General features: G+C 34.9%; 1 protein-coding gene across 3 annotated transcripts in view; it reads right to left on the bottom strand.

The window, feature by feature from the left end:
• The window catches only part of TBC1D32 (TBC1 domain family member 32), a 74889-nt gene extending 54093 nt beyond the window's left edge, over window positions 1–20796 (bottom strand). Inside the window, exons 1-17 of one of the 3 annotated variants that reach the window (XM_088052931.1) lie at window positions 20728–20796; window positions 18463–18617; window positions 14998–15159; window positions 13618–13795; window positions 12924–12995; window positions 11635–11760; window positions 10689–10767; window positions 10431–10531; window positions 10283–10344; window positions 9633–9777; window positions 8854–8913; window positions 7059–7158; window positions 6653–6790; window positions 5170–5262; window positions 4774–4916; window positions 3935–4059; window positions 2791–2992 (exon numbers count right to left, since the gene is read on the bottom strand). In XM_088052931.1, coding sequence (XP_087909057.1) covers window positions 2791–2992; window positions 3935–4059; window positions 4774–4916; window positions 5170–5262; window positions 6653–6790; window positions 7059–7158; window positions 8854–8913; window positions 9633–9777; window positions 10283–10344; window positions 10431–10531; window positions 10689–10767; window positions 11635–11760; window positions 12924–12995; window positions 13618–13795; window positions 14998–15159; window positions 18463–18617; window positions 20728–20796 — 2010 coding nt within the window. Of the gene's footprint in view, window positions 1–2790; window positions 2993–3934; window positions 4060–4773; window positions 4917–5169; window positions 5263–6652; window positions 6791–7058; window positions 7159–8853; window positions 8914–9632; window positions 9778–10282; window positions 10345–10430; window positions 10532–10688; window positions 10768–11634; window positions 11761–12923; window positions 12996–13617; window positions 13796–14997; window positions 15160–18462; window positions 18618–18870; window positions 18877–19003; window positions 19085–20727 lie in introns of those variants that run through there. The other 2 variants (XM_088052932.1, XM_088052934.1) reach the window with 2 other exon arrangements.
• Between the last annotated feature and the right edge of the window lie 1393 nt (window positions 20797–22189).

Below are 22189 nucleotides of genomic sequence, written 5' to 3'. Positions count from 1 at the left end.
TGTCATTAAAGTTACAGACATAAATTTATATACGTAGTTTTATATTTGATCATTTAAATTGTATTTGAAAATAACTGGCATGAAAGACAGCATATTTAAAATTAGTTATTTAAGTTGCTTTATGTTTATGGGAGAAAAGTCAAATTACACCATTGAAATAAAAGTGAGCAGTTATTAATTTACTGCCTTATAAATCTGATGCACAAAATCAACAAAAGATTCTATTAAACTAATCAATTGTACTGGATCTGTTGCTCCCCTGTTATTATCATGTCTATAAATTCTGTCTCAGAATTCCATCAGATTCTGCAAAGAAGAAAATTAATTTCTTTCTCCATTAGTCTTAAAACTCTGGGAGATATGTAAAAGAAAAGGATATAAGTTACCAGTCCAACCATTAAAAAATTGATACTACTGCTTGGAAAGACTCCAACATAGTCCACTGTTTTTTGTTACTCTATAAATGGTAATATATTTTGTAAGCTTCAGGTGTTTTAAAATTGAAAAGTGATATAAAATATTATTACAAGTAGTAAGATGATGGAGTTGACTTTCCTGTAATAACTTCCTGATTCTTGAAGTCAAGAATATGTTGATTCTACTTCAGTTTATATATACCAAAGTGAAGTGAAGAAATAGCATTTTGTAGGGTAGACTTTGTTTTTATTCAACACATTTAGTCTACTTATCTTGTACATGTCAAGACAATTTGTCTAAATTATGTTATATAGCATAATAAGCTAGTTTAATGTCGAAAGAAGTCTGTACAAAGTGCAAATGCTGTGGATTTTTAGAGAAAATAACTGGAAATGCCCATCAAAAGCTCTTAACACTCTGCCTGTGATAAACACTAAATAGAATAAAAACAGACCACTTTGAGTAAAACTGATGAGTTACACAATAGGAAAGCATCAAAAAGAAGACTGCTGAGTTACGTCAATTACAGCATGAATCAAGTGAACTAAGCTCCTTGATTCAACAAAAATCCTCGAGTGTCAATGCAAGAAAGAATATAAGTTTCAAAACCAACATTCTTTGATGAGAAACAGAATTTATTGGGATGTAATTATGATTTTAAATATTAATATATTTTATTTTTAAGACAATGTATGCCATCATAGCAATATTAATATATGAAACAGTGAGAAATACCCACAAACTGGTGATGTAAGTATCTTCTATTCATGTTTTACCCTTCTGGTATTTTCTGCCTCAGTTTACATTGTGACTGTATTTTTAAATACCTCATCATAATAAAAGCATACAGTAGAAGCATACAAGAAGGAAGAACAGCTGTTCCATTCTTTTTTCCCTTGCATTCATTTTCCCTCCCACTTCCTCGCCTCCAGAAATAACAAATTTAGTCTTTTAGTCCATTCTTTGTTCCAGTTTGATCTGATCCCTCTCTAAGATATAAAAAAGATAGTCCCACTTTTCAGTGTAAAGTGATTAACACACCTAGACTCTGGTTTTCCACTACGAGTCCTAATACATACAGTTTAAATATGCTTTCAGTTAAGCTGGAAGCCAAAGTTGAAGATTTGTTTGCTGTCTTTACCTAAATTGTGCCAATGTTATTTTAATGATTCAAATGTTGGAATTTGCTTCTCTGTGAACTTTTTGAAAACAGCATTTGCAGAATCTGACGTAATTTCTCCATCGTAAGTAATTTTTTACAATCACAAGAATTTTCACACTGCATGTGACTATTAGAACAATGAAAATAGAACTGACAATGATGAGGGGACTGGAGCATCATCATTTATGAAGCAAGTCTAAGAGAGCTGGGCTTGCTCAGTCTTGAGAAGAGACAACTGAGAGGGTTCCTCAGCAGTATCTGTCAATATCTGAAAGGAGGGTGTCAAGAGGAGGGACTAAGGCTCCTGTCACTGGTGTCAAGCAATAGGGCAAGAGGCAATGGGTAGAAACTGATGCACAAAAAAGTTCCACCTGAACATAAAAAAACTTCCTTACTGTGCAGGTGAATAAGCACTAGACCAGATTCCCCAGAGAGATGGTGGAGTCTCCCCCACTGCAGATAGACAAGAACCCTCTGGACACAATCCTGTGCTACATGCTACAGGATTATCCTGCTTGAGCAGGGAGGTTGGACCAGTTGAGCCATTGTGGTCTCTTCCCATCTTACCCATTCTGTGGTTCTGTGATAACAGAAAGCAAAATACACAGAACTGTTGGATTCAAGCACTTTCTCTCATGTAGAAAAAACACAGGACTAGCAATCAAACTGAAGTTGAAGTACAGAGTCTAAACTTCCTAACAAATCCATGTACTCAGGTAAGACAAAAACTCCTGCCTGACACTTCTCACTATGGTCTCTTGAGAATATTTCAATGTTACCTCACTAACAATTGCAATCTGTTTTTTTTTTTTCTCCATATATCCCACTTGACACAAACCAGTTCAACTAAAAATTAGTAAGAGCACATCTCAGGAGTATTTTCTTCTTTCAAAATATCCCAAATCAAGAATGAAGGCAAGATCTGTGGCTGTCAGTGGTTATCATGACACCAAGTTACTTGTACCATCAAGGACAATGAATGACAGGTCTCCCAATGCATCAAGAGTTTCTGATTTAATCTTAGGCATAGAAGTCTCAAATTAAACTTCAGCTAGGTTCACATTCAGAAGGAAAATTTGCAAGTAGAACTTTTTTGACAACAGTTTCAAGTACTATCTAACTGCTTAAAAATAATTAACCTGTAAGAACAACTATTACACAAGCTGAACCTCTCACAGTAAGATTTTTTCCAATTCAAAAGCAAAATTTACCTTTCTCCAGGCCTCTGCAATAGATTCATGCAAGCCATAAGGAATTAGCATCTGTAGGCCTTCACAAGTTCTGTATATTTGACGGCATACAAAAATGAAAGTTCCTTTAACAACTGACATAAGTTCAGATCCAGATAAAAGAGGAATGTCATCATGAAGAAGTTTCTTTGTAAACTGAACAAGTACATGAGCAGCTGTAGGACTAGAAATAAAATAATACACTTGAAATTTTGTTTTGTAGTAAGCCTTGCAACAAATCCTCTGACTAAATTTATTTACATTTTTTAGGGGAAAAGAAACTATGGAAAGAGACTATGACCCACTATGGAAGGACAAACTATATTATAACTTGTAACGCCAGTCAGAAGAAAAGAAATGTCATCACACAAGTGATGTCACTTTGGCAAACAACTATTCAATGCAAAAATATATCCATTCCTCCCACTCAGCCTTCAGGACTATGAACTACACACTGTGTTTTATAGGAGTCCAGCTGGGAATACAATTTTGAGATTTCTCCACTTAGAAGACATACACTCCAAACGTTTTCATGACCTGCATCTTAGCTATTTTCAAAGGCTCATCTCAGTTTTACTGCTGTTACAAGTTTTAGCATCAGCTAACTATATTCCATCCATAGGAACACACTGATCCTGAATTAGGTACAGTGTTACACATGGCAGCTTCTTACACAAGATCTGTCTCTACTAAATGTATTGAAATGTGAATGCTACATTAAATCTATTCTTTCAATAAATTTGGTTGGTTTTAACACTTATTCTAATAACAAATACAATTGAAGAAGAGAGGCCTTTGGTCTGAAAAGCAACACTATGAATATAATGGAACTATATTCGGAAAGGGAAACATTTAATTACAAATTAATTAGAAAAAGAAGAAAAATATGAAAATCTCTCTTATTGTAAGCATTTTGTTAATCATCATTTCACCTGGACCTACACATAAATATCTCCCCCATACAGCTATGAAACACTTACTACTCTAATTTATAATCAGATATTTTACTCAAACAAAACCAAAATGTATCACGTTATAGACAAATGAAAGATGAGCAAACGAGTTTCATAAGAACAATGTAATTCAATGAAGTGCTCACTAATGCCATGCATTAATGCACTCTTACCTGTCTTTGGCATTTTTTTCATTTTCTCCATAAAGAAGAAGAGAAAGACCATCTTCTGAACCAGCAATCCTTGCCAAAATATCAGCTACATCAAGTAAAGTGGTTTCAATACAGTTTATATACACCTATTTGGAAGAGGAAAATCAAAAAAGAAAGCTTTAAATTCAATGCTTTTGTGAAAGCTGTTTTTCCAAGTCTGTCTTATGTATGCAGAACTTGAAGGCCATCTTTCTGATGATTTCTTAATGTCTTAAAACACAGTAAGTTACCAGTCTACATTCAAATGTCAGCACACAGAAATCTTCATCACAAAGAGCACAATTTCCCAATATTTTCATGATTCTTACAGAAATGTTTATAATAAAAAAACCAAAAAAAAAACCAAGAAAAACCTTTTTCTTTTATCAATCCAGAAAATAGTAGCTTTCCATGTAGAATTATATATTTTACTTACACTAGTTATTGAGAACACCTAACTTACAAGTTGCCAACTGAATTTAAAAATAAAAGTAGGTTGTTTTTCAAATAAAGGTAGAGAAAATATTCATCCAAGAAATGTCTAAATGGCATCAGAAAAAAGACAAAACCAATGAGAAAAAATAAACAGTGTGTTTTTTCCCAAGGAAAGTAGTCTCACTACAGCACAATTTTTGCTACTATTCACAAGACTTCCATGTCACACCATTCACAGTAACAAACAAAACTATTCAATACATGCTATGATAATTAATGTATAAAATATTACAGAAGTACGTGAGTAAAAAAACCTTTTACACAGAAAATATGGAAAAAGCATAATATTCTACAATGTAAAAATCATTTGGAAGATTATTACAAACCTCTGTGCCACTCAGCAAACTTTGAACAGGATGAAGCAGGGCATCAATCACTGTATCTGTATACAAACACTCAGCAGCACATCCTGTTTGATCACAAAAAACTTGCAGAATCTCCATAACAAGACTTTCTGGAGAATAATTGTCTGGTGAACACAAGAAATATTTATTCATATTTTAACTTAGACAAATATTTCTATATGATTTATGTAGTTGCTTCTGAATTAATAATAATTTTATTAAGTGCTGATTCAACATAGAGGAAAAAATGGTAAGGGTGGAAGGGGTAAGAAAAAAACTGCACTAGTAACAGACATTAATTAAAAATTGCAAAAGAAGTTATCATACGCCTCATTATAACTAAATATATTAGTGTATAAGGAAAAAAAAACCATTTACCTGTATTTGCTTCTAAAGCTGTGTTTGGGTGACTTGGAGAGTAATAAATAAGTTGAACAAATAATACCAACACATCAGTTATCGATATGCTATCTATTAAGAAAAATAAAATTAAAAAAAGAGAAAGTATTTTGTAAATTAAAGACTAAGCTTAATTTTCCAAATTAAAAATGGATTTTGTAAATATACGTAAAAATGCTTTGCTGTATAGAGGAAATCAGTTATGTATAACATAAGTGATAAAACAAAGGACATATAAGTCCTTGGGACTCTACTACGGTATTTCATGATCGACTTTTAAGACTTGATCTTGCTCTCAATTTAGCCAATTGAAATTTTATAATATCTTTCACTGCAACAAATGGCAGCCAACATTTGAAAATACTGAATATACATGACTGTAGAAAAAAAGCATTACTTTACTATTAGATTAAGTGAAACTGGAAAAGAGAGAGGCTGTCACACAACTCTCTCAGATCTGAAACAAAAACAACTAATGTAGCTAAATGCAAGATGGGAACAATTGCTCTGAGTTTAATGTAATAATGGTAATAGATCGGCCAATTTGTGAGGAAAGAGTTACCTTCTATGAAACTGAGAAGGACACTGTTAAGAAATGGCAAGATTGTTACATTTTTACAGGAAACAAAAAGCAACCACCATCCCTAGATCTCTGCTGGATGGGTGCTACACAGGTAATGCATAAATTAGAAAAGCACTTTATTAGTAGACCTTTCTTACAACTACTCCACATGGGATTAATCAAGATTTGATCCTCTAACCAGAAGGACAAAAGACAAGTCACAGAACTAGCATCCAGTAATGTTTCAAATTCCACATTGAATTAATAAAGACGTTAAAGCAATGGAATGCTACAATTGCCCTCACGAACTTCTTCTTGACAGCTCTGCACCATGTAGATCTCTCTGGCTGTCCAAGAACTTTTCTATCTCATACCTTGTGTCCCTATTAACACTTCTGTTCCACAGGTAGAGAACGTTTCTTCTACTTCTATCTTAATTAATAGATTAAGCTCAGAGCACTTGTTTTCAATTTGCTATTAGCTGATATTAAAATACTGATTTTTCTTTCAGACCTGAAAAACAGTTCTGGTCCCTGGACATGTCTTTCTTCCAACCAATTACATCAAATGGTTTGACAGAAGCTATTACTCACACCTAGAAAAACTGAATCACTTACACACTGGTCCAACTGTCCTTCAACACTAAATTAATATATTAAAAGTAAAACACATTAGCAAACCATTCAACCACAACCATCAAAGAATGAAAAACTGTGTATAGATGTTCATTTATAGATATATACACAGAGACCACCTTTATGAAAGTTTCCAGGCCCAGAACCGGTAAACAAAGTATTGTTCTTCATTGTCCACACTATTGCAGTGAAAATATATAAACAAATACCAAGAATGGATACAGTTGTTTTCAACAGGTTCCATTCTCCTCAACTCTCATCCTACCTTTTTTATTTTTCAGTTGTACTGGAAAGAGATTCTGGCCTTGCTTATAGATCAACAATCTTCCTAAGAGGCACAGTGAATGAACAAAATAGATGTACTGCAACTCTGGTCCAGTGTAAGAAAAATTCTGCATATCACCTGTAACAATAAAGCAAAAACATTAGAACTTTACTCCTGTAGTTTACTTTACAGTACCTAGCTACTTCCTGCAACATAAGCAGATAATTTTGTATATAAAGACACCTTAAGTTAATTAACTGCTGCTATTAGTTTTCTCTTAAAAGATAATCATACAATATTTGGGGAAGAAATATAGAAGAATGTCTTGCTCTTGAGGTAGCATGCTCAAAAGCCTAAATAATGAGGATGTGTGCGCATATAATGTGAGACATGCAAAGATACTCACCACAGTGCTGCTGGGAGAAGTCACTGACTTCGGAATTTTTATTAACTGCTGCCTTGCAAAATTCAAAATAATCAAGACATTGCTGGACCGCTGCATTAATCTGTGGAATAAAGCACAAAATAATAAAGTACCTGATATTTCACAATAAACTCATTCTCTCTTGTATCCAAGTACTGTCCTTTAACACAAGAACTTAAATATCCACTTCACTTCAACGACTTCATTTTTCAGTGCTTTGGATGGATTAACCAAGAGGAGGCAAAATTTACAGGACTATTAAAATATATCACCATTATTATTACATTATCACACAATCAGCTCTATACACATAAAGACAGTTTATGAAAAGGAGTACAGAGAACATGGAAGTGTTTTGAGAAGTCAACAGCAATCTATGAATGCCCTACTGTCATTACTGTTAAAGATTTTAAATTTCCACATGTGAAAAAGTTTGTCTTGAATACACTTACTAAACTGTAGGTTTAGTTGCTAGGTGCTGTCAGTGCTAGTGCTGCTCTTGGTGGTGTATCATTGTCATAGCACTATAATCTAATCAAGGTATATAAAATTTTAAAAATTTTAAGCATTGTTGTAGCAAGGAAAAACAAAACATATTGTCCTGGTTTCAGTCGGGATAGAGTTATTTTTTTCTATTTTCTTATGATCCAAGAAGAATAGTTAGATTTATTACAGCTTGGAGCCGCCAAGATTTATTCACAAGTGTAAAAATACAGATATACACAATAAAAAAAAGACCCCACCTTAATCAGATTATAAATTAGATTAGACTACCCTGCTCATGGACTTTCTATTATAAACTCTGTTGTATGAATCATGCTTTATTCTATGTCATGTTCTATGCATGGAGATAGAAAAGATAAGGTCTCTTATAGTTGTCTGTGTCCTTTTCTATATTTTTATCAATCCCATATGTTTTACATTTGATTTCATTTGTATGACAAGATTTTATAAAACAAAGCCAAGTCCTTTTTATATGAACGGATCTCATACCTACAGTGGTCTTACTAAAAACAATGAAAATTCCATCCCTGTAAAGAGATCTGCCCAGACAAAATATATGATAGCTTAACAGCTATATTACTAAATGTGTTTTCCCATTTTGATTTATCTTGCCAACTTTGAACCCTTAATGTTTCAAAGAATACCATGCAGTTTTTTTAGCCTCTTTTCATCAAAAATCCAAATTCAGCACAGTGTATTTACAGTGGTTATCATGCACCATTTGTCATTTCTATGTTTTTTTGGAAATAATCCAAAATATGAATGAAACATAACAAATTAATAAATTACAATCCTAAGTAAACACCTGCAATAAAATATTCAAATTCCCCTTACTCAGCGCCGGCCATATATATATATACTTATATACTTCTTTGTGTTTATCAACAATCCATTTAAGCAAATAAAAACAAACAAACAAAAAAATTTAAAATTTTTCTAGGTGAAGAACATGGAACAGCTCAAAAAAAAAAAAAAAAAAGACTAAATTGCAAGTAAATTTGCCTCGGCAATTCATAGAATCACCTGGGCTGAAAGGGACCTTAAAGATCGTCTAGTTCCAAACAATGCCATGGGCGAAGGGGCATCCACAACTTCTCTGGGGAATCTTTTCCAATGTCTCACCAATCTCACAGAAAAAAAGTTCCTCCTAATATCTAATCTAAATCTACTCTCCTTCAGTTTCAAGCCATTACCCTGTCTTCTATCAATAAATTTTATTTACAGACTATTATTGAATATATAATCAATAAAGTATATTAATAGAAGTACTTACCAAAGATTTATATTTCTTCTCTAGAAGCCTAAATACTACTCTTCTGCTGTAATATGCATGCTTGAATGACAAAGAAGATGTAATGTCAACTGCAGAGAAAAGTTCTGGTTTTTAACTAAAAAGTAGAAATTATCTCTGTCCTAGCAGACATCCCATATACAGTACATATTCAGTGTATTGAACTCCAGCTCAAGTAAGCCAGTATTATTCTCAACTGAGACTTTTGTTTGCAGTACATTTATGACAAAAAGAAACTACATCATTAGAAGAAAGTGTAGTAAAACACACAGTTAAAACAGAAAACATATAACTATGCTGAAATGCTAAACTATGCATTTTGAAATTGCCAAGCAATTCCTAAATTTTAAGTTTATATATGGTAGGCTGGAAAAATATCTAATGGCCACTGAAGTTTGCAAGTTGTGTGTAGTGTGTAATATATATAACTATCCTTTCATGTTCATCACTTCTTCCAAAAAAATACTTGTATCTTTTGATGGCTGTCAGTCAATTCTACCAAAGGAAATGAAGACATAAAGCACAGAAAATAATCAGAAATTTCATGAAAACAAGTAGCTGAACAGAAATTGAGGTGGATAGTAATATTGAAAAGCAGTGACCATCAAAGTCTTAAAAACCCCTACACTTCCTTAATTACAGTTCTCAGTATAGGCTGTTATAGGACACAATAGGTCCATGATGTCAGAACTGTAACTTTTCAAAATAAATGTCTGACATGAACAAGCTGTGAATTGTTGGGTTGCAGGTTATTTGCTTACCGTCCACTTCTTAAACCACACTGCTTTGATATCTAGCAGAGCCAAGAAGTGCATTGGACTCAAGAAATCTGGAGAGGCAGGATGATTAGGCTTGTGTTTTAATGATAGAAGTGACAAGGTACTCTCCACTACTTCTTCCATGTACCTTATGACACAAATGGGGAAAAAATGGGCAGAAAACAAAAATATCTGAAGTCACTGAAGTTCTTCCACCAGTAATGCTCAAGAACAAACTTCTCATAAAGCCTTGTTCAGACAAATCATAAGTATCAACAGCATTATCTTTACCTTGATCTTGTATGGGCATTAGTTCTTTGTAATACTACAAATAAAACTAATATGTATCTATATCCTCCTAAATTATTACATCTTTTAAGTGCTGAGTATTCCACTTGCTACACTTACATCCCAATTATTTTTGTTCAAAAGTACTTAGAACACTCCAAAAGCTAAGTAAGCAGCTTAATATGACTACTCCTATGTAACTTCCCCATTTTATTTTTCCCAGCTTCTAATTTTATTTCCCCTGTTATCACTGACCAGCCACTGTGCATCCTATAATCAAGCCTTTGCCAAAATTACATGCATCTTATTTTCTGTCAATAACTATTAAATTAAGAAACAGTTACAGGGTTTTGAAGGTGACATACTTTTCTGGATGTCGAATCCAGGAAGATGGTGCTTCCTTTTGGTACTCATTTAGAAGGCGAACCTGAAAACGTAATTATTAAAATTAAAAAATAATTCATGCATAATGTTTCAGTACTGATAGAAAAGGTACAGGAAGTTCATTTTTACCTTTTTAAGTAAACGATTTACATCTGAGCTAGATACATCCAGACCAGCTGAAATATGAAGAGAATATTCTCCAGAAAGAAAGTACAATTCCAAGTGTCTTGCTAAAAAAAAAAAAAGAGAAACCCAACAACAAAAAACTATTTCACCTCCATGACAACAATGAAAAAACAGGCTGTCTTATACAGTCATAATTATAAGATTTAACTTTTCAAAAAGTACATGACCCATGAAGTTTAAAATGTAATTAAATGCACATACCTAAACTTGTATAGACTTCTTTTGTCATATTAAATGGAGAAGAAGAAAAGGTTTTTGCATAGAACCTGAGAATTTTCTCCTAAGGGTGAAAAAAGCAAGCAGTGTATGAAATAGTCATTAACTGTGTATTGTAACTGCAAAATAATCAATATATCATCATTCTTAATATTGTGTATTATTTATCTAGACATCTGTACAGATGTTAAACATGTTTTTATAAAAATATAGTTCCTGATCACAGAAATCTCCAGTTCAAAGGAAATTTTATTCAAATACTTGAACTACAGCACCAATGCAAAGCTTCACCGAGTTACAGAGCAGACCAAGGAACATTACTTTTCCATTAAGAATCAGTGACTTGTAACTATCGCAGTTTTAAAAGAAATTGTAGAACTCAGGTGAAAGAGAAATATATGGCAGCATCTGGGGCCACTTTCCTATTTATTTGGTAATCACTTTAAAATTTGAAGAAGCAAAGAAGTTTGACATAACAAATAATCTAAAAGCCATTTAAGCAGCTCTCATTTCTTCCTCATCACTGCCTGTGTATTATTACTATGTATCATTTTCTCATCATCATGGAGCATAAACCTGACTTGAGCAGAAAATATTAACATGACCTATTTTACAAAGCAGTTCTGTCCATGTTTTTTTCGTGCATTTTTGCGAAAAGAAATTCAAAAGAAGTCTTCACTGTCATTAAAAGAAATCCAAATGAGTACTTCGGTGTCTAAATATCCTATTGAAAGCCTCTTGCAGTCCTTTAAACCAAAGGACTTTTAATTTACTGTAATCCTGTATTTGTGTTACTTCAGAAAATATGTCTATATAATAATAAAATGTCTTGAACCCTGCTGGACTACTTATGTGTGTAACTTCATACACCTCTTTGGTAGTCCTTTCTTTGTATACAAATCAGATAATTAGATACAAAACATTCCCTTACACTGAATGTTGCATCAGGATCTGCAAGGGAGATCGTCAGATGCTTACGCAGATTTGGCCAACTCTCAGAGCTCAGGATATCAGAGGCTGGGGCCAAGCACAGCGTCTGCAAAGCTTCTTGGCGAACCTGGAGCAGTCAAAAAGACAAACACCAAAAAAACATTCACAGTAACCTCTGAAATATGTAATTTACAAGTCAGAGGGAGGGAGAAAGGACAGGAAGGTACAGAATCTGGCTGTAGAATGGATAAGGAATAACAAATACTTATCTTCTCCTATATTTTTTATGGCTATTTAGACAAAACACTACATCACTGAGTGGGGAAATGCATGCATTCAAAGAAGTAATAAAACCATTTTAAATGAGTTTTTGATACTGAATGCAAGGTTTATGTTCTACTTTCTGCCTATAATCAAATATTTTGCTATTGAGGTATATAGTCACTAAAGCTCACAGCTAGAAGCAAACACAGTTATTAAACATTGTTTTGTACTACTGAATTTTCATCTGCATTCTAAATAATTTCAAGTAAAGCTTTTTTTAATTCATAGGAAAGTGTCATCTCTAGCAATTTATTTCATCTTACTGAAAGAAACTGTAGGACATGTTAATAACATTTAACAGCATCAGACTTTTTACCTAGTTTTCTAATAAAACTCCATAACAATGTTTGTAGCAGCTCCTACATACCATGCCTTTTTCAACTGCCAGACAAGCCCCAACAAGTCTTACCAAGACAGCACACTCAAACTGATATTTCTCCAAGCTTCAAAAATACCAGCAGCTGGTGCTGATTGTTGGTTAGAGACACAAATTAGTACTGCCACTGACAGGACAGCAAACCTAACTTGGACTTATATTTTCCATTTGGCAGCAGGTTGTTGGCAAATCAGCAGGTATCTCTCTCTCTTCTGACAGAGGTAACTCAAAGGGCAACACAGAAGTTACCAAGAAGGGTAAGGGACATGTATACAGGACAAATAATGTTCAGTAACTTTATTTATCATGGAACAACTTTTTTTTTTTCTTTTTAACTAAAAATGCCAATCTATAGCACATACATCTCTAAAAAGAAATAAAAGATACTTGCTGCAACTCTAGTTTTTGAACCAAAGAGTTACAAACAATGAAGTAGCTGCACTGCAGAGTAGCTTCTGCACTAAAGGTAAGAGAGATGAACCAACAAAGACAAGTTTCCACATATGAACTTTTATGTGCATACAAGCTGCTCCCCAGTATGTCATAAACATTCATTTGTATTAACATTTCATCTCTCCTTTTAAACTTACTTCCTTGGGCTGACTAGGGTCAAGCCTTTCTGTGAGCAGCTGCAATTGTTCTTGACTCATGAATGCATAACTCTGTAATACACATTATAAAATGATCATTAGTATATTTTATTAAACTGAACACCAGAAGATTAAAATCATCAGTCTTTCTGATACCTAAGTTACTTTTAATAATTAGGACTTCAACATTTATACTAATTTTACTATAAAGTCAACATTCCAAATGTTTTCTGCTATTTGCCCAAAGTTAAACTTAAGATAATGAAATTACTATGACATATATTGTTGGCTTTACTTCAATGTTTTCTATATCTTCAATAAATCCCTTATAATAATTCATTCAGCAAGAAATGTAGCATAGCTCAGTAGCCTGGAAATGAACTGCATGTTATTTGGCTTCTAAAGTAAAATCATAAAAGTTAGATGATGTACTAACTTTATCTTCCTATACCATACTTGGATAGGTACTTTGGAGCATATAGGCTTGATATATTGATCTCATCTAGCATATGATGCCTATAGTAGCTAGTATAAGCTTTGTACTTAAAACTGAAAGAAAAGCAAATAATTTGTGTTTAAGATACAACAAAGATGGGAAAAATTAGTCTTCCTCTAGGGCCACTCCATTGACAGAAGCTTAACAATTTTGCAGTATCATGATTATTTCATAACACAGAGAAAAACCCCATTGTACTTGGTTGAAGGAGGAGTCACTGTCAGAACAGTTGTCTGTGTAACAGCCACTCTGATGTTCTTCCTTTGCTTTACTAGCCAGCTCCTTATCATGCATCCGATCTTCTTCAAACTTGTTAATCAAAGATTCTACCACAGCCATCATGACATTCTTCAAGGCATATATCATTTCTCTGTATCTTAAAAGTAAAGATGATTTTTATAAGAGCATAAAAATCACTATGTAAAAAATAAGAAAAAGAAATTGCTACATCATGAATAACTGAAAATGACATAATGCTAATTTGACTTGAACTCACTGAATTTACAGCAATTAATGAATACCAAATCCAAGGAAACATAAATGTACTTGACGTGTTTCAGTTAATGATATTTTAAAATTACAATAAAAACTCCTTTTTTCCCTTCCAGAAATATTCAATGAAATACCACTATCATAATTCTATTTTTGGATGTTCTCAAGAAAGAACAACATGAATCCACCAAAAAGCCTCCTTTTTAGAAGAGAGGGACCCTCCTTTTCAGGGACAGGAGGATTTGTCCCTGAAAAAACTGGCCAGCTTTCATCCTTGTTACTGTTTGTTTCTCATAGTTCATCATCCAATTTTACTGTTGCTATAAACTTCAAGCAGAACCAGTAGACATGAACACATCATCCTGATTCAAGATCTTGAGTACAGGATATGCACACAAAATAATTTTCTTTCAACAAAACCAGGGTTTTTCTAATTTCCATAAATTGAAAAATAATATCCACAGGGAAGCAATTCAAAATAAAAAAATGCTTCAAAGAAGCTTACTGTTGTAAAATGTTGATATTTTATTTCAAATTATTTTTTATGTTAATGCTACAATTATTTATTTTACAGTCATCAAAGATACAAATTATCATATTGTGCTTTAATATCCTCCTACATGTCAAATTAAAAATATAAGATACATATTTAGCTCACTGGAGTTTGTTCTACCAATTTGAATGGGCACAAAACCCTAAGGTCCTGATCCTTGAAACAAAATTATGCAAACAGCATATTTCAACAGTCTGAAAAATGGTCATCCTAACATTTATTTTCCTGTTTTCTTATTTTGCAACACATTAAAATAACTGATGATGCTAAAATCCTAAATACCTCAAAAATTTCACATATTTTCTACCTATCATTTTATGCAATTGTTCACAACCTTAATTCCAGTGTGAGACAAAGCATGATAAACTGCAATGTAGGGCAGCAATATCTGAATTTCTTAGCACTGATTTTGGTTACAGGTTCAGAATTTTTATTGGTTCAGATCTTATTTTTTCAAAATATGTTACAGAAAAGTGAAAGGAAGACTAAGACAAAAGAAGAAATAGAGATGTGAATTACAGATATATACTCACTCTTTTGATTCACGGGCTTTCTTAGTAAGATGTTGGACAAGTGTGTCATAGCCAGATATTTCACTCTGATTTTGCGCAGAGGTACATTTTTCTGTTTCTTCTTCAATCACAGGTCCCACAGTATTTTTTATGTATTGTCTGAGGTATTTCACAAACTCATAGCTGCAAGAAATATGCAAAATTAAAATGTAATATCTCCTTTAATTCACCATGGAACATTTTCAACATTATATCAACAACCACTATCTTCTCTCCCAGTAGATCTGTTACCCGGAGGAAAGAGCTTATGACTTGCATAGAAATAAATTTCAGGAGTGTAAAATAACACATTACAGTTTGATTTTCTTCAATATGGTCATTATCAGCATATTGTAAGAAGAAACAATATCAAATAGAAGAAACAAACCAATAGTTAGTTTATCAAATAGCACAATTTCACTTTATACTTCTTCTAAAAGTAGAAATCCACTCAGACAAAAGGTCAAGTATTAAAAAAAGAAACAAAGTATCAAGAAATTTCAAATTCCAAAAGAAACGTTCCTTATAGCACTCTGATCATGTCTTGGAGTATAAACTGTCTAAGACTGCCTTAAGAGTATAAACTGTCTCCTAATATTATTTATGCATTATGCATACAAAATTAGAAGATACACAGAAAACATAGTTTATAAATTAGAACATATGAGAACACCTATGGCCTATGAAACTCTATGTGCCATGAAAATACACAGATCTCAGTCAAACTGACAAAACAGCTGTCTGTGAGTACACAAACATATTAAATTCAAGGATTCACTGCTATGCAATCTTATGATCAGATACCCACAGACACTTGCTGAAAGAATAGAATAATCAGACGGAGATCTCAAACTAAAGACTCTCCCTGGGTCCTCCAACTTTTTATTAGCTATAGAAATTACTAAAGAGTACTGCTCAGAATAAATCAGTTTTCATTTTTGGATAGTTTTGTGATTTACATAAAGGGCAAGGCAAACAGAAACACACAAAAAAGTAATCATATAGTAAGAGCAGATGCATAATTTAATCTGATTTGTATCAAAAGTAGATGTGCAACTACTTCACACTAACTTGGATAAAAAACCCCAAAACAAACAAAAAAACGCACACAAAATTATATCATGATAGATACCTCCTCACTAGATTGCCTACTTCAGTTTCCATAAGGTCAGTGTATTTCTTTTCCCCTACCTTTCCATTCTTGCTCTCAGTGAAAGTAACAGAAATACAGCTCAAGAAGGATGCAAAACATATTTATTTCTGTGTTCATTAGTGAAATTGCACACAACTCTCCACTGCATTAAAGCTTTCATGAAACTGTCTCCCCTTTGTTTTACAAGGGCAACACTTCCAGGCTATATGTTTTTGCAGTGACTCCTTCACTCTGAAATACAGAGTAACCACATCACTCTTCACACCACTACTTTAGTCTTCACCTTCTGCATTATTCTTCCACCTTAGACATGTTTTGTAACAACTATATGTTTCAGCAATGACAGCATTACTTCTTCACAAACAGAAACAATTCAGACTGATCTGGTAGGATTTACAAAGGTATCACACTTGGGGTGGTGTTAAAAATACCTCTAATGTAACAGAAAACATGTTAATTATGTAGTTTAAAATTCTGATGTCTACTACTGCACAGAAGTTTTGTACTTGATTCAATTTTCCTTTTTATTAGCTTTCTAAGGATCCTGGATTTCTGTCTTTTCTACATCAAAGTGGGATCAAAATGTAAAGTAAGGCCTCTAAACCTGGTAAAATTACTGCCTGCAAGTAAACATGAGGCAGGCAGACACAGTACTGCTGAAAATGCTGAGCTGAACTAGAGCACTGGACAGTCCAAAAGCACACACTACTAATAACAGACCTTGCTATCTCGATTGATAGGTTAAGGAGAAATTTTATTAATTACCTCACTTATAAATGACCATATGACCTCTCTGACTTTCCATGAAAACCATTCTCTACTGCCATGGGTCACAAACAAGACAAGAATACCTCCAGAAATATTGCAGCACCAGACAGTAATCTTCATGTTCTGAATTTTAAGATCACTTGATTTTCCATTAAATGTAAATTAAAACTGTTCTCATGAAAATAAAATATATCAGATCACAAATTTTCTAAAATAAAAGAAAGAGTAATGGATGTAAAAGGAAAAGCTACACAGGCATTGCTTCAACCACTTACAGACTACTCCCTCACCCTGCCTATTCTATTAGGTTCTTAGAAAAAAATGACAAAAATAATTCCAATTTTTTTTGTTTGAGATTTATTGTATATATCTTCTCTTAAATGTTTTTCTTTCAGAATTACATGTCTTTCAACTTTGATATGTTTACAACCAAATTCTTTTATTCTCATGCTTGTCACCCAGCAACCTACTACTCAAAATTCACAAGAGTACAAGCAACAGTGTAATCCAATACAATTTGTAACAAAAACTAAAACTGAGCTAAAATACCTTTTAAAGAATCTTCAAAACACATGCAAGCATCAAGATTTTAAAATTACAGTGAAATTTTAGATAAACCCTAGTTCTATTTCACTTATTTACTTTTACCTAACTCCTACTACTGACAAAGGAATGCTAATACCTAGGTAAATTTAAGAGAATGTAAATAGTGCCACTTCTGAAAAAAAATTATAGGAAAGCAGATTTCTCAGAAGAAATCATGTCACAGAGATCTGTTTCTTACTAAAATGTATTCAAGTCATTTCAGCTTGATATTCTCTTGGCTTGCCATAAAATATGTACTAAAAATCTCCCACGTAGCAAAAAAATAATCAAGTTATAACATCATGGAAAGGAAAGAGGAGTGTGGGATCTGGAAATCTAGATTGCATGTAAGTGAGGTCACACTGTCAAATCTGACTTAACGGCTGTGTGATGGGGATACATGTCTGTTTTACTTAAAAAATAAATTAAAATAATGATTTGAATAGATTGATAAGATAGACATTTTCAGTAATATAGGCCAGAGAGAACAATCAAATATGAAAGCCAAATGGCCCTCTGAAAAAGAACCCTATTTTGAAAAACAAGACTGTGATGTCTAGCAGGTGTCAAATATACTGAGAGTCTCAGTGATTACTTCTTCTAGCACCTTTTCACATGTGCATTTAGTACATTATGTGTGCACATGCACCAGAGCTTTGTAAATTCCTCTTTCACAAACAGTTAATTAATCACTACTACAGTAAAAAAAATATATTAGCAAGAGTGGATGGGGAAAAAAGCAAACCAAGAAAATGACATCAATTTTATTCTTTAAATTAGCATCATCTGAGAGTTGATTAGTGGCAGAAATATCTATAAATGTACAAGTACATACACATTTACAAAGCAATATAAAGTGTAGACATTTCCCAGGAATAATACAGCTTAACACATACCAACTTCTTCTAAATATTAAAAATAGCAAAAAAAATTATCTTTACTTGTGAAAATTCTCATCAGTTTCCTCCAAATGCAGGAGAATTTCTTCTGCACATTCTACTGATGGGGCTCCAGTGATTTTTTCCTTCACACTCAGCAGCAACTGTCTAAGCATAGATTGTAATAGAGCTTCATCTTCACTTGTAAAGTGAGACATCTGTAGAAAACAAATAGAAGGAAAAGAAACTCATTGTTTTGTTTTTCCTCAAGATGCTAAGAAAAGCCTTAAATCCCTTAAATTGCCACTTTTTTACTGTTATCAACAGGATTTTCTATCAAAAGACACAACCACAGACAGGAAATATTTGATAGAGCTTATCTTCAGACAAATTGAAAACAAATCAATCAAATCAGTTTCACTAAAACTCCTGATATTGTAGCATAATGTAGTTAAAGGAGATATACTATACATTAAGAAAAGCATGAATATTCCTATTTGTACTTGCCCATCACAGAGGCACAAGACCACACAGTAAGCTAAAAAAAAGAAAAAAAAGGAGGGAAAGTTTTACAGATGTAATGACTGTATCTTGATAAGAAAACCTTATAAATAGTCTTTCACCTGCTTCTCACCCACTATTACTACCCAGTTTTGACCTTGGAGTCCCCCTGCTCAGAGCTATTGCTGTGCCCATGACTGAAAGTACTGCCAGCTTTTGCAAGGGCCAGATGGAATTATCAGAACAGTTTAATTGCCCTGTGCTAATCAACAGCAGTGACCTGACAGAGTCTTGTTAAATTAAACAGAAACTGCTGGGAAAAACTAGGAGGAGAAGAAGCAGTGAGAAACTGGAAACATCTGTCAAGTCCAGGAGATAGACATCAGTTAAATTTTCAAAGGCTGAAAAAAAAATACACCAGCTCATTTTTGATCTTGATTAGTCAATGGCTTAAAAATATTTATATGCCATGGAATACATTCAAACCTCAGAGGCAGTTTTAGCTTATACATTTCTAGCCTATTTAAGGAAAAATTACTTAGAGATATTTGACTTTTTTGAATTAAAAATTAAAGACCCTCTAAGCAACTGTGAATAAACTATACACACACACCTGGAAGAGACAACATAGTAAATTACTGCTTAAGTATCAAATAGTATCAAGCAGGAAAAAAAAAAAAAAAAAAGCAGCAGTATAGCACCAGCTGAGATCCTCAACGTAGCACTTTTCTGTGGTAAGTAAAGCTGACCACTTTGATCATAATTCAACATTAACTCAATCATGTTACCAGAAATTTCATTAAACTAAAACTCAGGGCAAACAAACAAAACACCCCAAATCCCTTGCAATAATCTTAACTTACTGATTTGCAGCTGTCTTATAGAATCTCAAGATACTTAAAGTCAATGCTCTTTTAGGTCTATATAAACATAAGACAATATCCTAATTCCCTGGGGGAGGAAAAAAAAATCACCAAGTATTTTGGTATAAATAGGCATTTTTAGAAGTGCAAGGTATCCAGACACTGGCTGGCAGTCAATGCAAAGCCCTGCTCAGGTTATTCAGAGAGAAATCGTAAGAATATTGCAGCTTCACCTCCAGTTTGCCTTGAAAAGTCTAACCTGGCTTATGCAACCACTAACAAAGATACATATCTTACACTTCATTAGTGAAAGTCTGTGGTTTGTTGTGCTTGGGTTTTTTTGGTGGTTGTTGCTTTGGAGGTTATTTGCCCAGCAGGCATATCCCCCATTCAGTTTCCAGGCAACATTTAAATGGTCGTTTTCTCCCTAAATTACAGCTTTACCCAAAGTCCAGTTTGGGCACTCTTTTCAAGGTCCCGGCACTATCCCAAATGCAAATCCTGCCCCACAACTCAGGCAACGATTCAGAAGCGGCCTGTTTTTGCCAGCATTTATCCATACACAAGCCTCCGCCTGGACAGGGAAGCAATTTTAGCAACAAACCGAGGAGAGCAGCTCCCAGAACGCGAGCAGTGCGAGAACCCCTGCCCCTTCTGGCGCTTTACCCCCGTCCTTCGGCTTCGCACCAGGGCTGGCCAACAACCAGCATTCCTGGGACAAGCCACGCAGGAGGAGAGGCGACGTTCTCTTCCCAAGCGTCGGGAGATGCTACCCCTGCTCAGGCGCTTCCCTCAGCTATCACTGACAGCGCGAGCGACCTCTGCCCGGGCACCTCGGATGCGCTCGCCCCTCCCACCCGCTCAGCTCCGCCACGCTCCCCCGTGCCCCGGGAGCCCCGCATTCCCAGCCCCGGGCCGGCTCCCTGCCCGCAGCCCGCGCCGCTGCCCGGCCCGCGGGATTCACCTTGGCCGGCCGCGGCCCTTGGCAACCGCGGCGCCGCCGCCGCCGAGTCTCGCCGGGCCCTGGAAACATCGCGAGAAGCCGCGTGGGCCGCCCGGGCGCGCGGGGTGGCGCTGCCGCGGTGGCGGCCGCCGTGAGGGCTCCGTGAGGGCGGCGGGAGAGGAGCTCGGCCGGCGCGGGGATGTGTTTGCTGTACGGGCATCCCCAGCAGAGCTCAGGAATGCTCAGCACTCCTGGCTTCAGGCTTCTCTCTGTTTAGCCGGGGGTGGTGGCCCCCAGGTTTCCCACTCAAAGGAATACAGTCGTGCTGTTATTCCCAATTTGCATCAGCAGGGGAGCAGGCTGTCTCAATAAATAAAATAATGAATGGCAAGGAATTTTTCAGTCCTCTTTAACTCTACATTCCCTCCTGTAATTAAGGAAATATTAAAAATAACAAACTTTTTTTCTCTCAAATAAATACATCAAACATAACGTTTTGCATAACACAAAAACAGGAAAAGCAGTTTGATATGAAATTTTTTCTATTGGGTCAGCTATAATAAACCAGAATTTAGTTACTGTAAGCACTCATAACGATGTTCATCAGTGCTTGCATGCAAGGTATTACACAGTGCATTAGTTTCCTTTCCTCCTACATTTTTCTAGTGATTCTGATGTTGGGTGATGCTAATCTTCCACGATGATGTGTCCCTTAAATGTTATCTTCCATGTAACACTAATCTTCCATGAGGGCTGGTTCCTTTAACTGGACCTGTAGCCCCTTCAGTTAACAGCGCTCTACTTAGTTGTGGGCATCCACTTGCACAGTTGAATTAAGTTTGTAAACCACAGTACTTCTATTGAAAAGGGATGATTCGGGAGGAACACAAATCTCTCTTACTGCCTATTCTCAGAAACCAGATTTTAATGGGTTGCAACAAATTTTCTGTGATACCTTTAGCAGTGAGCTCTTCGGTGCTTGAACATGGCCAGTGCCCTCAGGTACCCACAAAATAAAACTGGAGAAATTTTCTGCTGACTGCTGCTTGCAAAGGGCCACCAGTAAACTGACCAAAGTCCTGTTAGCTTGGCCATGCACTCTCCCATCTTCTAAAGTGCACTGTTTGGAATGGGCTACAAGTGACAGCAGTTTATTCCTCATCCATGCCAGGTTCTTCTTTCACAGGCAGCAGAATGGTTTGCTTCTTTTCTGTCCTCATACCAACTGAGAGCTGTGGTGCAACACTTCTAATTCCTTTATCACTTCACAAGCACTGATTCAAGTGACAGCATCTCAGTTTCATAGCTGATAAGGAATAGAAAAAAAAATCTATGTATATATTGTTCAGCATCTGTAGTCCTCATTGAAAGAGCCTCCACTTTAAGAAGCCTTCCTTATCTTATAAAACACCTTATAAGAAAAGTTACACTTGTAGTGTCATCACAGAAAGATGTCCTTGTGATGTTCCTGAAATCCTTCAAT

This window comes from Pseudopodoces humilis, chromosome 3 (genome assembly GCF_049639895.1).
Source record: "Pseudopodoces humilis isolate 2021_Gansu_Grassland_sample_001 chromosome 3, ASM4963989v1, whole genome shotgun sequence".
Classification (NCBI taxonomy): Eukaryota; Metazoa; Chordata; class Aves; order Passeriformes; family Paridae; genus Pseudopodoces; species Pseudopodoces humilis.
The sequence above is the reverse complement of the archived record's forward strand: the minus strand, read 5'-3'. Positions and strand labels throughout refer to the sequence as shown.